The sequence below is a fragment of the Rhamphochromis sp. 'chilingali' genome, assembly GCF_963969265.1.
Source record: "Rhamphochromis sp. 'chilingali' genome assembly, chromosome: 10".
Lineage (NCBI taxonomy): Eukaryota > Metazoa > Chordata > Actinopteri > Cichliformes > Cichlidae > Rhamphochromis > Rhamphochromis sp. 'chilingali'.
In genome coordinates, this window is record NC_137937.1 from 27,406,762 (window position 1) to 27,423,148 (window position 16,387).

At 38.2% G+C, this 16,387-nt stretch overlaps 1 protein-coding gene across 5 annotated transcripts; it reads right to left on the reverse strand.

The window, feature by feature from the left end:
• Positions 1-4,024: 4,024 nt before the first annotated feature.
• On the reverse strand, positions 4,025-15,400 carry cep78 (centrosomal protein 78). Of its 5 annotated transcripts, none has more exons than XM_080894008.1 (17): positions 15,266-15,351; positions 13,852-13,905; positions 13,022-13,290; positions 12,749-12,924; positions 12,524-12,596; positions 12,316-12,419; positions 11,709-11,883; positions 11,500-11,613; positions 11,126-11,190; positions 10,931-11,033; positions 9,520-9,634; positions 9,260-9,302; positions 9,033-9,176; positions 8,841-8,918; positions 8,062-8,243; positions 6,537-6,684; positions 4,025-6,141 (listed from the first exon to the last, which is right to left on the reverse strand). In XM_080894008.1, exons 3-17 carry the CDS (start codon positions 13,281-13,283, stop codon positions 5,545-5,547), a joined length of 2,379 nt encoding a protein of 792 aa, XP_080750134.1. In that variant the 5' UTR covers positions 13,284-13,290; positions 13,852-13,905; positions 15,266-15,351; the 3' UTR covers positions 4,025-5,544. The 5 variants fall into 5 exon arrangements, with proteins under 5 accessions (XP_080750134.1, XP_080750133.1, XP_080750130.1 ...); XM_080894007.1 differs by lacking the exon at positions 13,852-13,905 and adding an exon at positions 13,475-13,647 and having other exon boundaries at positions 15,266-15,330; XM_080894004.1 differs by lacking the exon at positions 13,852-13,905 and having other exon boundaries at positions 15,283-15,400.
• Positions 15,401-16,387: the final 987 nt, after the last annotated feature.

Below are 16,387 nucleotides of genomic sequence, written 5' to 3' on the forward strand. Positions count from 1 at the left end.
GAAAACAACCGGACTGAAATGATAAATTACAGATATATGTTAAGGGACTAGCAATATTCAGAATAACCTGTTTAACTACAGACATATTTATTTGATGATAATCCATTGAAGACTTACTTTTACATTTGAATGTGATATTTATTACTTCTTGCTCATTTGTAGCTGAGAGGAACAGTGAAAAGGGATTTGATTTTATATTACTGATATTTTCATTTTTATGACACGGGATGTCCGCTGCTAGTTCAGGGCCAACATTTATGAAGAATTTATTGAACCCAAGTTTAATATTCAGAAACCTAAAGTATGTATCAGCAGCAGAATGGACCTAAAAATAAATGTTTGTTTCAGTTCTATGAAGCTTTGAGTATTTTGGATTAGTAGTACTGCTGTGTTTGTTGCATCAAATTGCTGTAATTGTTTATATGCTTTATATATTCTGGGGTAAGTTGATCTATAGTGTTACATCATATTTTATAAGGATGTTATGTGTTTGTATACTTTCTGCCCAGTTTGACCCATTTAGCAGAGGTCAGCCTGTTTAAGGCTCTGATATCTATTCTGTATGACTTAAAGCAGTTATGACGTGGTCTGATTTTCTCACCCAATGAAGGAATATTTTATATATCGGTCTACTCTTCATTCTATCAGAAACAGTTATCACAGCTCGTACATTTGCTTTTTACACATAAATGTAAGCATTGAGCCAAATGTAGTAATGCTAACATACTGAAGGAACAACATTTGTCTCTTATATATAATACATCTATGTATACACTGTCAAAGATACTCGTCTTTGAGTGAAGATTTAAGGTGATAGGAACGATAAATAAATGCAACTTGAATCTTTACTGAAGCTCAGTATTTGACACGGAGTTCAAACTCCCTGCTGTAATGACTAATAATGATTAATATAATAACTATAATATTGCCCATATTATATTTACATTACCAAAGTGAGATGACTTTAATCTCATGAACAACATTAGCTAATTGTTATTTACTAGCTAATCTTAAAATGACTGTTCAGTACAGAAATGAAGCCCAACAATCATGTTTTTACAGTCCCATGGTCTCAGCCTCAGATACTTATCAAATCACACAGAGCTCATGTAGAAACAATTGAACTAAATGTGTTCTCCTTCATTTCTGTCAAACAAAGCTGTATGACACGTTTCCAGCTGTTAGTATCATAATAATAATAATAATAATAATGGATTGGATTTATATAGCGCTTTTCAAGGCACCCAAAGCGCTTTACAATGCCACTATTCATTCACTCTCGCATTCACACACTGATGGAGGCAAGCTATGGTTGTAGCCACAGCTGCCCTGGGGCAGACTGACAGAAGCGAGGCTGCCATATCGCGCCATCGGCCCCTCCGGCCAACACCAGTAGGCAGTAGGGTAGTGTCTTTCCCAAGGACACAACGACCAGGACAGAGAGCCCGGGGATCGAACCGGATACAGCCATTATGTTGATCTAGGAACAACACCAACACAGGAGTATCAGATAGACCACTGTAAACACTCACTGTTGTACCTTGCTCCCGACTTTCTCCTGTATACTAACCTTGGTTTTTCCCCCCTTTGTTTCCCTTCCCTGAATCAACTGATGAATCAACTGAAAGGTCAGCCACAACTCCCAGTGTCTGTTTCAGGTCTTTGCTGTATTTTTTATATTTTTTATCAATATGATTTTCAGATACTGTTCATCTGTTAGAGACAGTTTTTGTGTTAGGCCATTCCACTTTTGTCCTATCATAAGCTACCTAGTCCCACAAGGGGAAATTTCCTTCATGTACTCAGTTTCCTTAATTTTTTAAATGATACTTTGATGACCATGCCAAGACATATTCCAAGAGATCAGCTAATAGCTCTGTGGGAAACACCTCGATGGTGCAAAAACATGTATTTTATGTGTCAAACATTGTTAGGTTTTGCATTTGTTATAGGTTAAAAATAAAAACAATTTCCTGAAAATGGTCAAGTACAAAGACTGGACTGGAAACAAATGAAAAAAAGCTAACGTCCAAAGAGCTATTTTGAAGAACCCCAGAAAGCCCGAAGAATTAGACATGAGTCGTGCCGCACAAGTTTAGATAAAATAAAGACCTTAATTCACTGAAATCTCAGCCAAAATAAGAGATACCACAACCAAAATTTACCATAGAAAATAGTTTGCTCCAGTTTCTCCACTTCCAGAAATTCTGCTGGACCCTGCAGTGGACTTGAACACTGCAATGCTCATCAGGATACAGCTCTGACTGTAACTAGAGATCCACATTAGAGAAAAGACAATGGAAACAAACATGAAACTTTAGAAGCACAAGAGCATCCCCAAATGAGCTTGCATTGGTTGTAGGTAACATGATAGGACATAGTGGCAGGAGATTCATATCTGACATATTGTAAAGTCTAGCTCCTTGAACACTAAATATCAAGAAATGAAGAATGGGTCACAATTTTGCACAGTACTGTAAATAAAAAGATGAGTTAACAATACTTGTTATAAAGTGATATCTAAAATATTGGAAATCTAGTAACCACCATAGCCGAAGCAGCAAATCTCTTTAGTGTTTGTAGATAAATTCAACTTTTAAACTAAACTTTAATCATCTCACTGAGTCAAACTCATTCTCACAAAGAAGTGAATAGACTGACAATTCTGCGGAAATGAGCAGAAGCTGCAGGGAATTGTGCTGATAAGAGGTCAACAGGCTGAAAATTCTGCAAAAAAGAGGTGAATCATCAGAATTTCTGCTGAAAAGAGATGAATCAGCTGAATTTCTGCTCAAAAGAGTTTTTTCTGAAAACAGCTGAGATTTGTGCTGATAAGAGGTGAAAAGGCTGAAAATTTTGCAGAAGAGGTGAATAAGGGCGACCGTGGCTCAGGGGGTTGGGAATCGCATCTGTAACCGGAAGGTCGCCAGTTCGATCCCTGGGCTCTCTGTCCTGGTCGTTGTGTCCCTGGGCAAGACACTTTACCCTACTTGCCTACTGGTGTTGGCCAGAGGGCCCGATGGCGCGATATGGCAGCCTCGCTTCTGTCAGTCTGCCCCAGGGCAGCTGTGGCTACAACTGTAGCTGCCTCCACCAGTGTATGAATGTGAGAGTGAATGAATAGTGGTATTGTAAAGCGCTTTGGGTGCCTTGAAAAGCGCTATATAAATCCAATCCATTATTATTATAAGCAGAATTTGGGCTGAAAAGAGGTGAATGAGCAGAATTTCTGCTGAAAATAGTTTTTTTCTGAAAACAGCAGAAAAAAACTAAAAATTTAAGGGGTGAAAAAGTTGAAATCTGTGTTGAAAAGTTTAACTGTTAACTGAAAGAAATGTTGCCATAAGCGGGATTTGAACCCAGGCCTCCCAGTCTGAGAATGGCTGCTCATCTCACTGAGCTAAAACACAGCTCAGCCCGGCAAGGAAAATCAGTGACCACACTGATAATGTGGAAGAAATGGGCAAAAAATATTGCATAAAAAATTCAATATCTCAAAAAGTATAGAAGATACACAAAATATCTGTGTATCTTCTTCAAGATATTTATTAGATATTTATAAAGAGATCAGAGGAGCTGCAGTGTTTTGCAGAAATGGCGCATCCCCGTGAGCAGTTATACTAGCAGCATGACACAAGGTAGGCTGAATTTGTAGCCAATCAGCCGAAACATACAGTCACAGAAAGATATCTGGAGCAACAAGAATAACAGGGATTTCAGAAATATGAGCAAGGTCTGGGATTTGCTGGAAAGTTGCAAAAAGAGAGATATCACTCAATTTCATGTCTCAGACGTCATAAACAGAAAAACAAAGTCAACATGTACACTTACTGATCACAACTACTAGCAGATATAGCTACCTCCCCCCCCCCCCCAAAAAAAACATAAAAAGTTACAAAATTAATGCAATTAATCAACCTATTTTACATATATTTCTGTATTCCAATTAATTCTGTGTCAAAATATCTTGAAACATATAAAAATTGAAACTGAAATTGGAAGCATTACGCACAATCTGTCACCTCTCCAGAGATCCGTTCTGTTTTCGGTTGACGTTTGGTGCTTACGAGTTAGGATAATGTGTCAGAACTCTGTGTGCGGGCGTGCGGAGGTGAGGATCCAAATGCAGGACTCGAGAAGACTGAATTGCAACTGAACTACAGCTTTATTGCTGGCGATGAACAAAACATGAACTGAACAATGAATGCTGAGAACGGAAACACACAGGCACAATCTGAGAGTACGACGGGACGCTGAACACTGCAGGACAAGTACACAGGCAGGAACACGAGGGAGCGAGGAACAGGTGGGAACATCCCGGAGAAATTAGACTTAACGAGACAGAGGATGCGAAACTAGAAACACTGATATAAGATCTGAACCTTCAAAATAAAACAGGAAATCCACAGACAGAATACAGATAACTCTGACAGGGAACAGAAGGAACACAGTACAGAGGCCAGGGTGACATCAGGGGCAAACGAATACACAAGCTAAGAAATACAGACCCACAAAAGTCGCGCTTTGCTCACAGTGAGTCAGGACTCCAAAAAAAACAAAAACAAAAACTGGAGTTTAAATATTCACACAAAAAATATTTCAAAAGTACTTTAGTTGTTTTCCCAGCAGGGATTTGTTTAATTTTCTTACCCTTGTGACACTTTAAGTTGGATTTTGAAAAATAACCTATCAAAAAGATGGTTCCTGACAATGAGAATAAAAGTTATGTTAAGGTTGCATTACTCAGTAGGCAGCTGTTCTTGTGGTTCATATCAGATAGAAGATCACACTAACTCTAAGTCATTAAATATTAATATTAGTTTTCTGTATTGCACATGATGAACAAACAGTTTATGTATGAGCACATGTTGACAATGTTAAATGTCAAGTTTAGAATAAAGATAAGAACACTTTATTAGGTGTAAAATTGCAAAATAGTTTATTATAAACTAAATTTAAAGCAAAATAACAGGAACATTAAATTGTGCCATTATATATCATAGAGCCTTAAAAAAAAAACCTCTAAATATAAAAAATCTGTCATTTAAAAAAATTACTTTAATGTCCAAAGCTACAAATAAGTAAGAGCACATGTGAAACAAGGAATGACACTTTGCTTTAAGCTCCCATGCAATGTCTTGAAATTGTAAACTTTCTAGTATTTGATTGATTGCTACAAGAATCAGGATTATACTCGAAGAAACAGAGTTACAGATTTGAGAATGTCGCACTGAATTAAACTGCAGATTCCCTGCACTTTATGAAAAACTTCAATAAGACTGTAAATGTAAATCTAAAATGTAAAAACAATAATATAAGGCTAATTTTTTAAATCACTTATTTATTTGGGTTTAAATGCAAAAAACATTTTGTTTCCCTAAACTGAAATGATTTGGACTGAAAATGCAAAAAAAAGAAAAAGAAAAAAAAGAACAAAACATTTATAAAGGTGACAAAAAAAAAATCTACAATTTAAACGCAGCGAATATCTAAACATAGAAGAAAAGGCACTGACACACAGGGAGAAAGTTTATGGTCGCCTAGTTAGGATTCATTATCTGACTGAACCCCCAGATTCTCCAGAGATCTGACCTGCTCTAGAGCGCCTCTCGTAGAAGGGGCTTTCCTCTCTGACCCTTCTGATCCTGACTGACCTACTGTCACCAGCCTTCCATTTCCCCTGTTCCTTGACCCTACTGATCCTACAGACTCTTTGTCGCTTAAAATGTCACTAACACTTGCAGACGAACCACCTCGAGATCCATTGCTATGAGAAGCACGGTTGTAAGTGTAGCTGTTGCTGAAGCTGTATCCATGGGAACTGTTGTTTCTGTGAGAGTTGCTGTTGCTCGTGGGGTGGCTTGGCCGAGTCTGGGAAGTTTTACCAAAGGAAATATTATCAAAGGACTTTTGGCTATAAAAACTGTGTTCAGAGCCTGAGTCGTGCTGGGTGTCAGGCTTTGAAAAATGATTTGCTTCCTCTTCTACATCCACTACACCACTTGCTGCTGGTGCAGAAGCCTGAGTGAAAGTTACATCAAGTGACCTTTCTTTATGAAGGGCTGCTCTAGTAGGGGATGGAGACTTGTGCAATCTGGTGTCAGACAATCCAACGGGGTAGGCAGATGGGGCACCTCCTACCTAAAAACCAGAAATTACATTTGATGAGACAATGTGAAAAACGATTCTATTCTAACTATTCTAATCAAAACTAAAACTGAAGTAACATTAATAATGTCTCATTAACAGATACTCCTCTTATCCTGAGCTGCAAAAGAGAATGTGAATGCATTAAACTATAATTCTTGAACCTAACAATCTGTAGTCAAAGTTAATCTACATTTCTGCTTGATGTGCTTACAAATCTAATGTCCACCATTATCACAGAGGGCAAGTCTACAGTGCTGTGAAGCAATGATTTATTTATCCACAATTTGCGTACAGATTTGTGCGCAAATTGGCTTATGCAAACTTTAAAATATTCACCCCACCTGCCAACAGAACATGCTTCCAAAGTTTGCTCTGCATATTCTTACCAAAGACAGAGCATCGATCCTGTAACGCCCTCCAGGCGGTGATGTCGCACCATGCAAAAGTGGTTCTATTGTGGAGGAAAGCTGAGGTTTTCCCAGAGGGTGGAAATCTGACTTGTCAATTCCAGCCATTGAAGCTAGCTGACCTAAGCTACAAGAAATTAAAAAAAAGACATGCAATCAATTAAAAATGAACTTCCAGAGTAGATAACCAGCTAATACCAGCCTACCTTTTTCCTACAACAAATGCAAATAAAAAAATGATTATGGTAAGATGTGACTAAGATAATAAGATATTGGGTACACTGGTGGTGTAACGGTGTGAGGGGATATTTTCTTTGAAGCCCTTTATAACTGCACCACAGCTAATCTGACTACTCTCACTGATCCCTTTATGATCCCAGTGTACTCACCTTCTGATGGCTGCTTTCAGCATGATAACGTCATATTAGTCTTTGAACATGACAATGAGTTCACTGTACTCAAAGAGCCTCCACAGTCACCAGATCTTAATCCAGCAGAGCATATGTTTGCTTAATCTATTCTATTAATAATTAAGGTAGTTCTGAAAGCAAAAATGGGTTCAACCTTGTGCAAGAAGATGCACCTAACTAAGTGGCTAGTGGGCGCATTTTAGATTTAAAAAGATTCCAGAATGATACCCTGACTGAGTGAGTAACTGACTCAAAGATGACTGCGAAATTATACCTAACCCATGGGCTTTGGTTTCCACGTATTAATCCAAGAAATGACAATGACAAACCTAGAGTTTCGTTTTGAATGAAACCCATCCTGTCAGAATTAAACTGCAGAATCAATATCAAATTGGCCAATATTAAAATTAACTTCAGATATTTCCGAAAGAAACTGAAATCTAAGATGCACACCTTTTTTAAATATCACTAGTCTAATATTTTAGAAAATACACCTGTTTGACATCTTATCCCAAGTCAAATACGAGCCATTAACTACACAACCTGTGGTTTTGCCAAACATAACAATTTAATGATACATCACTAACAGAAGTGTGTAATCTGAGTATATGCTCTTTCTATACCACTTGAATGTACTTACTCTTGCAGACCACATTGTTACACTATAAATGATAAGAGCTACAATAATAAGCTGCTTCATCGTGCAGCTGAAATATTAAAGCTACACAAAAGTTTACTCACAGGGTGCCAGACTGTAATACTCTACAAAAATCAAGCAAACACTTTTCTGCAATGTTTTGTACGATGCACAAAGATAACTTTATAAAAAATAAAATATAATAAATAACTGTAGGTATCGTCCTAAAACACACATTAAATGTAACAAGGGGAAGAAAGACAGTTAAATATAAGCCACTTAAAATGGGGATCCATTCAAAACAAAACTAAAGGCCAACTTCTGGCTCAAGAAGTGGAAAAAAGCACACCCACACATAATGAAACTGAAAGATTTTTAAAGAACGGATTTTCAGTAAACCACGTAGGTCCTGTGACAACAGTGGCATTTTGTAATTGCTGCCATTAAAAATACCCACCCAGCATCTTTGAGCAAATCCAGGAAAGCGTGAAACTTAGTGAATGATGTCTCAATGCTCTCCAGAATTGCCTCATCTTCAAGAGCACTGGAAGCCGGTGGTGCTAATGCAGAGCCACTGGCAGCAAGTGCCTCTGACAGGGAGTGATTGGCATCTTGAAGACGAGCATTCTCCAGCTCATACTGAACAGAAATTACATAAAGAATAAAGGCACAGTCTTATTTATTCATTAAAAAAAACAACCAAAAAACACGACTGTTCAATAAAACTGACTCTTCAATAAAGGACGAGCTGTTGCATTACTTCATGAAAAATCAATAAGTACCTCCCACCTGACTCACAAAGAATCACACTATTTTCTATAAACAACTTTGAGAATCAAATAACATGGGAAATAACACAGTTTCAATAGCAAAAGTACACCAATTAAACCAACATGCTGTTTTCTGTTAATTCCCTGGAGTAAATTTAAAACAACTTTAGACTTGCAGCCACTAGAATGCATCTCTCTTGCACTTATGAGAGCTCAAAATTGCTGGTCAAGAATAACAGATAAAAAAAAAAAATGTAAAAATGTTGACCCATTTTTGTGTATTTCAAGGGTCTGTGATTTGGAACATGTTGGTCAAATTAATTTTCAAAGATTTTAAGAAATCAGCTGATTGTGAGAGGGTTGATTTTCTATGGATTTTCTATGATTAAAACTTGCAATAAAAGGAAAACATTAAAAATAAATAACAGGCATAAATTTATCTGTATGTATTACAGATTTTATTTACCTCCATGAGCCTGGACTCAGCCTTCAGTCTGGCCCTCCGCTCTTCTCCGAGCCTCATACGGCACTCGTTTAGCTCCATCTACAGGGCATGGATCAGAAGAGCAGTGTGTGAGGTGGTTTTGTTTAATGAACTCTTCACATACCACATCTTTGACTTTAGAAGCAGCAAAAACACATTACAAAAATGACTAACCTGTATTTGTTCAAACCTCCGCGAAATGAATCTGTCCTGACGATTAAGAGAAGATGGTCTCGGTTCCACTTCCACCACTTCCTCTTCATCATCCTCCTCTGCCTCTGAATCAGACTCCATGGTAACTTTCACTGTGGCTGCACCCTAATAAGATATTAACATTAATGCTGCTGTTTAGGGCTCTTTATTCATTACGCTGCATTACACACAGACACAAGACAGCTTACCTGAAAGCTATGGTCTGTTACAGTAATTCCAGGAGGCAAACCTCTGCAGAAGCAAAAACATAGTATTAGTCTCTACATGACTATAATAAACAGTGAATGCTTTTTAAACATATAATTACATTCCCTACAGGTTTCCATATGCAGAAAAAATAAACTTCCAGACCCCCAAAACACACACACAATCCAAACTATCTTCCAAACTTATTAATGGAACATAGTTTTTGTTGTTTGCTTGTTGTTTCTTCTGAACATATCTTCACCTTTGGCGTCCAGCTCGTGCAGCAGCACGCCAAGGCACATGGGGGGTGCGTGATGGCTTAGGTTTCAGAGCAGCAGCTGAACTCCGTCCACCAGGAGATGGTCCTTTATGAGTGGCTGCAAAGAGAAGACATGTCCATGAATTCTGAGAAATCTTCACCTCTAAGAAGGGCGCAGCGTTGATGATGCAAAGTCCTCATAGTATTATGAACTGTACTTTATCACCATTTATTAAAAGTGCCTTGAGGTGTCTGTTGTGATTCGGCACTATATAAATGAATAATAATCAATCCATCCATCGTCTTTTGCCATCCAATTCAGGGACGTGGGGGGTCTGGAGTCTATCCTAGGAGTCTCAGGGCGAGAGGCAAGGTACACCCTGGACAGGCCGCCAGTCTGCCACAGGGCTAACACACAGAGACAGACAACCATTCACACTCGCATCCACACATATGGGCAATTAACCATCATCAATTAACCTAACCTCGCTAACTGCATGTCTTTGGACTGCAGGAGGAAGCCGTAGGAACCCACACAAACATGGGGAGAACATGCAAACACCACACAGAAAGACCCTGGCCTGAGAGAGGACTTGAACTCAGGGCCTTGCTGTGAGGCAACAGTGCTAATCACTGCATCACTAGGCATTAATGTGCATTAATAATATTTAATTAAACTGAACAATGATAAATGACAAACTGATAAATCTTTGCTCACAGAAAATTGTTAGGTCCCTCCCAATAATAACACAAGATATGCGCAAAATAGTGGAAGTGATTATAATGGCCAGCAGAACATGTGTGTGGGCTTTCCATGAATTAATCAATGCAAAAATGATAAGAACTACATGCTTTGTGAAACTAGCAGATATTACTTGCTTCTAACAAGCAGGGTATAAACATCACACGCAAATAGATGAAAGACTAATTAATCTAGGTGAGTATCTACTGAAATCATCCTATAAATAAGGGCAAAGTCAACTAAACCATAATCAAACACATCACAAATTCAAGATTATTTTTGCACCTATCAGCAGGAGAAACAAAATAAAATCACAATGAATTCAGTTCTTACCATGTCTCCAGATGACTTAAAAATTTAATTTGAGAAGTTGAAAAGACACAGAGAATAAGCAATACTATCTCAAACAGACTGAAAGAAATCCTCCAGTGAATTTACACTGCACACATACATGCACAAAAACCCCCAACATAAAACAGAGAAATGTGCCTATGCTCATAAAAATAAATGAATAAATATCTGTTTTTAATAGGCTGATTTTAGGTGTACAACCAGAAATACTGAATTTACTGTGTTTTGTCTGACTAGGGAGACAATAACATGGAGTTACATGCAGTCTGTCTGTGTTTATCTGGAACATGGAACAAGAAAAATGTATGTATACATAAATACCTATTCTAAATGCAGCTTTCCCTCTGACTGTACTGGGTAATGCTCTCCTCCTTGGACCAGAAGCTCTCTGTGGTTCTGACGCTGCAGGCTTGATCCAGCAATACTGCAGGACAACATAAGGAAGACACATGCATACAAATACACCACCTAGAGCAATGGTTCCACCCCCCCGGAATATTTCTCCCAAAAACTTACCTCTGGTGACTGTCCATGACCATTCATTAGTACTTTCTCTATTATAGTTTTAATTAGGAGTTTATCTGAAAGGAAAACTCAAAATCAGTGAAGATTAAGTACCAGAAACATTTCTAGAAATTTATGTTTCGTTGGTTTAGAGATGAACTACTACATGACTGATGTAATTACAGTATTACTCAAATGATCTTTCTACAATTGGAAAGTGCCACGCACACACAGAATTTGGTTTGCATTAATATGTCAAATGGAAACGTAAAAACAAACCAGCTCAAGCAGTGGAACGAACAATATTTTATCAGATTGGGAAAAGTGCTATTAAGTCTGGAAAAAAACAAGAAAATGCTATTGCCTTGACTTAGGTAGCAACTTACCAACTAACGGGTTACCACGGATATCCAGCACACACAAAGAAGAATTCGTTTTCAAGGCTTCTAGCAAACGACGAGCGCCTTCGTTGGAAAGACCACATCTTTGCAGGTCCACAGCTGTTTTACAAGCCAAAAATCAGAAACAGAAATCCTATCAAAAATTTGTACAATAAGGAAAACAACAAACACCACAAACTCACAAATCTACTAACCTTTAACCCAGAGGTCTTCAGCAAGTTCACTTGCAAGAGCCGCAGCACCCCGGTCCCCAATTAAAGTGTTACAGTTAAGTGTGACACGGCGAAGACCTCCCATACCCTCAAACTGCGGCTGTCGATACCTCAGAGACTCCGCCCACGCCGTACCATGTCTTTGCATACCCTGATGCTTTAAGATAAATAAAAGGATTCTTACAAAAGTTGTGATGAAAAATTTTAAGACTCTTCCACTTCTATTACTGAACGAAAAGGCCCACATTGTCTTATTCTATCTTTTATTACATAATGTTCTGACTAACTGATAACTTCTCTCTCTAAATCTTCTAGGTTTAAGCTGCATATACACTGGAAGCGATTCAAGGCCACGTTTTGACTAGAGACCATAGAAAGTGAACAAGTAAAATCGCTTCCAGTGTGTATACAGCTTTACAATCCCTCTGTCAAAAAACATGCTGCTGTAATCTGCACTGTGCACCTCAATTTTTTCCCTAACAAACTTTTTTAACAATTATTATCTGGATAGTTTACAATTATTAAATAATCATCTCTCAATAAAAAATAAAATAGACTGCCAGATGACACTGAAAATCAAATACTATACCTTGATAATATTGGCCATGTGCTCTGCCCCCCTCCAGGTAAGACTGCATCCACTAAAATCCACTGCCCTGATGTTAGCAGAATACTTAACGCTTTGGCAAATGACTAAAACATATAGAAACATAGAGAACACACAGTTACACAGGTAACATACAATACAAACTCCTTTCCTGAACAAAATTAGGAGACAGTAATATAATTGCACATACCCTCTAAGCCCTCATCACTGATTGGACAGTTAATCAGAGATAGGTTTTCCAAGGAAGTGCTTTTTGCCAAACCCTAGATTAGGATCATTTCAACAAAGAACTTGTTTTAATAAATGTCCATTCTAAGAGTGAACAAAAAAGCAAAAACCACAGAAAAAGTTCTGAATAACATTTTTAAAAATTAAACAGTTACAATGCTTTGCTTTTAAAATGCTCTGCTTTCACCTTTGTTAGGGTGATGAGGTCCCTTTCTCTCAGTGGAAGTCCATTGAGCTGCAGCGTCTTGAGGTTGGGAGAGACAGTGAGGCACTCTCTGAGGGCCTTGCACAGCTTTAATGTCATATCCTTGGAGCGAATAGCTGGAATCTTCCTCCTGAAGCTAGATTTAAGATATCTTCTATCTGAAACCAATGGTGACGTTGTTTTAAGTAAAATCTGAAAATCAACAAGTTTCTAACATAGACAATTAAAATCGTATAAACTGTTTCAATAACGTACCTGCCTCTCCAGAAGCCAAACTAGCTTGGTATGTGCTACTTATTGCTATGTGGTGCAGGTGTTTATTAATGGATATAGAGCTGAGAACGGGTGGCCAGTCTGTTAGCTTCAGCTTGTCTCCATTAAAGTCCAGCATCCCTTTGTTGAGGTTCATTTTAACTGCAGGAAGGGGGACAGATTCCTGCCTGGCACAGGCAAACTCATAGTAAGCCATAAAGTCCTGAGCACCCTGCCGCCGAATCTGAGCACTGTCCGGGGCCATCTTTGATCTAGGAATAAAAATATTCAAAGTAAGACAAAGAGAACTATTTAAATTGGTAGGAGTACTTCAAGATCACAGTAATGGAAAAACAGCACACATCACGGCAACTTTACTTTCACACCATATCGTATTTTTCATACGATTGCTTCAATTTAAGTAGAAAATTCTCCTATTTCTGTGTATATGATTACATCTTTGTCTTCTTCCTGAAGCTGGTCCTTTCAAGGGTCGACACAGAGGATCACGTGCCTCCATCTCACCCCATCTCTAGCATCCCGTTCTGTCACACCAACCCTCTGCATGTCCTCCTTTACTACACCAAGAACCTCCTCTGAAGTCTTCCTCTTTCCCTCCTGCCTGGCAGCTTCATATTCAACATCTTTTATCCAATATTGTCCAAACTACTCTTTAATTTCACCTCCAAAACACTTAACCTGAGCCGTCTTTCTGATATACTTTTCTGATCTTGTCTATCCTGTCCACCACCTTAGAAACCTTTGCTTTCACTGCTGTTATCCTTCTGTCACAAATCAACACCTGACACTCGTCTCCAACCACTCCACCCTACCTGCACTCGCTTCTTCACCTCTCTCGTGCACTGTCCTTTGCCCTCGATTGTTGACTGCAGGTATTTAAATATATATATAATTAGACATCTGCTGAAAAAGTTCTCATTCTTAAACAAGTGCTTGTTCAAAGGGGTTCTCTGATTCTTTCAATTTTCTTTATATTATTGCTATAAAAATGACACTGAATTGAAATTGAACTGAATTAATTTACAAAACTTGTTCAACTTTATTCACGTATTGCTATATCATAACATTTACAGACACAGCAACAAGTATGTGGGGTGGCCATATGCGAGCCACTAAAAATATTGAGGTGGCACACCAGAAACAGAATTTACAGTTGGGTATGAAAGTACATTATATTATTTTATTTTGATTAAATCCAGTTGTGTAATGCATGAAGTCACAATTAAAAACAGCAGCTCTAGACCCTGATGCTGACATTCACTGCTAGCATAGACAGTCTTTGGTTGCTAGGAGCCGAGCTGAGCTAACGCCACTGGTTTAACCTTAGCTCTAGGTTACTTGAAAATATGACAAAATAATTAATCTAAAAGAATGATATTCCTACTTAATTTCCTGCTAATAAAGTTTATATCATGTCTATGAAGGTATTAAAGTTTATATCACTGAAAATAGGTAAATATGAAAACCAAATGAGATTTTGAAATCTATATTAATCAGTTTTAACTGATCGACTGATCAATTAATTGAGTGGAAGTCCCAGGATGGCTTCACTGATTCTCAGCAGAGCTGACTAGAAGCAGCTTAAGATTCACTCTCCCAGACTGGAGTTCACTTTAACAGCAAACTTGTTCATGAAATACAAATACATATTAGATCATTAGATTTCCATGTTGGCCCTGAGATGCACAGTGATCTGTCCAGGGACTGGCACCAGCTTTTCTGCACCCTTATTACATTATTCCCAACATAGGGCAGTCAGGGGGAGCCACTGGGGGTGCCAGCAAATTTTGGGGCTTAGCCAGTGCCTCCTCTGGGCCCGCAGAACAAATAAGCTATCAAAATATTTCGATAGCTTTGTTATGTAACTGGCCAGTTATCACTATTAAGCCAAGCCATAACCAGCCCTTCATCTGAAGACCATACACAGATCACAAGTTTTCGTTAACATTTCAATGTTAACCTTACAATAAAGCTAATCGTTGACTTTCACTGATTTTGAATCTTCACCAATTATCTATGCACAGTGTAACCGCTTTCTCTCATTAAGTGCAGAGCGCTAAGGTTAAACCAGTGGCGTTAGCTCAGCTCGGCTCCTAGCAACCAAAGACTGTCTATGCTAGCAGTCAATGTCAGCATCAGGGTCTAGAGCTGCTGTTTTTAATTGTGACTTCATGCATTACACAACTGGATTTAATCAAAATAAAATAATATAATGTACTTTCATACCCAACTAAAGACTATACCGTCGCGGGACTGATGTATGACTTTTCCTCGACGTTGCTTGACAACTTCAGCGGTCTGTTATTGTTGACAACATAAACGACCGCTCAAAAGTGGCGCTGTAGTGCCAGCAAACCCACGCCCACTTCTTCTTCAGTGTACCATTTGCAGCTCTAGCCAGAGATCTGCTGCCATCTATCAAAGCGGAGCGGTAAAACATATCACAGGGAGTCACAGCCAATGACTGTACGGTCATAACCTATTTAGAGAAGCTTGAGTACATAATAAACTATCCAGTTGTAAAACAGATGACACAGAAGTTAAAACAGAAGTTAATCTGCATTCCCCACTGGGCCTAAATTTTAGGAAATAAATGTGTACAATAACCGTTTTGGCTAAGCAAATTTGTGCAAAAATGGATTTGGATTTAAATGCACTGATATAGATATCCCTATTCTGGTGAATCAACCACTCCTAGTTGAATGAATGTGATGTTAAAAGTTTCTTTCTGCCATTTAGAAATCAGAAATCAGAAAGGGTTTTATTGCCAAATGTTGAGCAGGTTTACAACATTAGGAAATTGCTGCGGTACTTAGTGCAGCACTGCGGTACTTAGTGCGTTATAGTTAAACTGTGGATGCTCCAATTCTACTTAAAGGAACACACAGCCACTCTCCATATCCTGTTTGGGAGGAACAGCCACAACCTTCAATTACGTCATTCTAAGAAGTGAATTCAGTGAAACAGTCTTCTATGTAATCATTTCCTTTTTGGTCATTTTGTTGACTGCTTTAGCACTACCTTTATGCGATTTTGAAGCAGATACAATATTCACATCATTTATGACTTGAAAAAGATAATAATACTAGAAATTAATGTTGTATTTTTACGTTTTGTATAATGTATTTAAACAATTCCAATACAGTAAAAATTAGGGCATTTGACAGCTCTAAAATGCACTAAACTATTTTTTAAAGACTCTCTCATATTCACATTACACAGTCAACTTTCTTGAAAGTTGTCCAGGATGAGACAATGAACTTTCTTTCTTGGGGCCATCAGTCAGGTGGCACGTCTCACATGTAAGAAAGCATTGTCTTTGTTTGGCAGACTGCAGGGAAAGGCTGC

Bases quoted from the DNA above. Each gene is read 5' to 3' on its own strand.
- cep78 (XM_080894004.1), bottom strand. From the start codon at position 13,283: ATGGCCCCGGACAGTGCTCAGATTCGGCGGCAGGGTGCTCAGGACTTT. The intron at 12,925-13,021 runs GTACGTTATTGA...CATTGGTTTCAG, and splicing joins TTTGGCTTCTGGAGAGGCAG to ATAGAAGATATCTTAAATCT. The intron at 12,597-12,748 runs GTGAAAGCAGAG...ATCCTAATCTAG, and splicing joins ACCTCATCACCCTAACAAAG to GGTTTGGCAAAAAGCACTTC.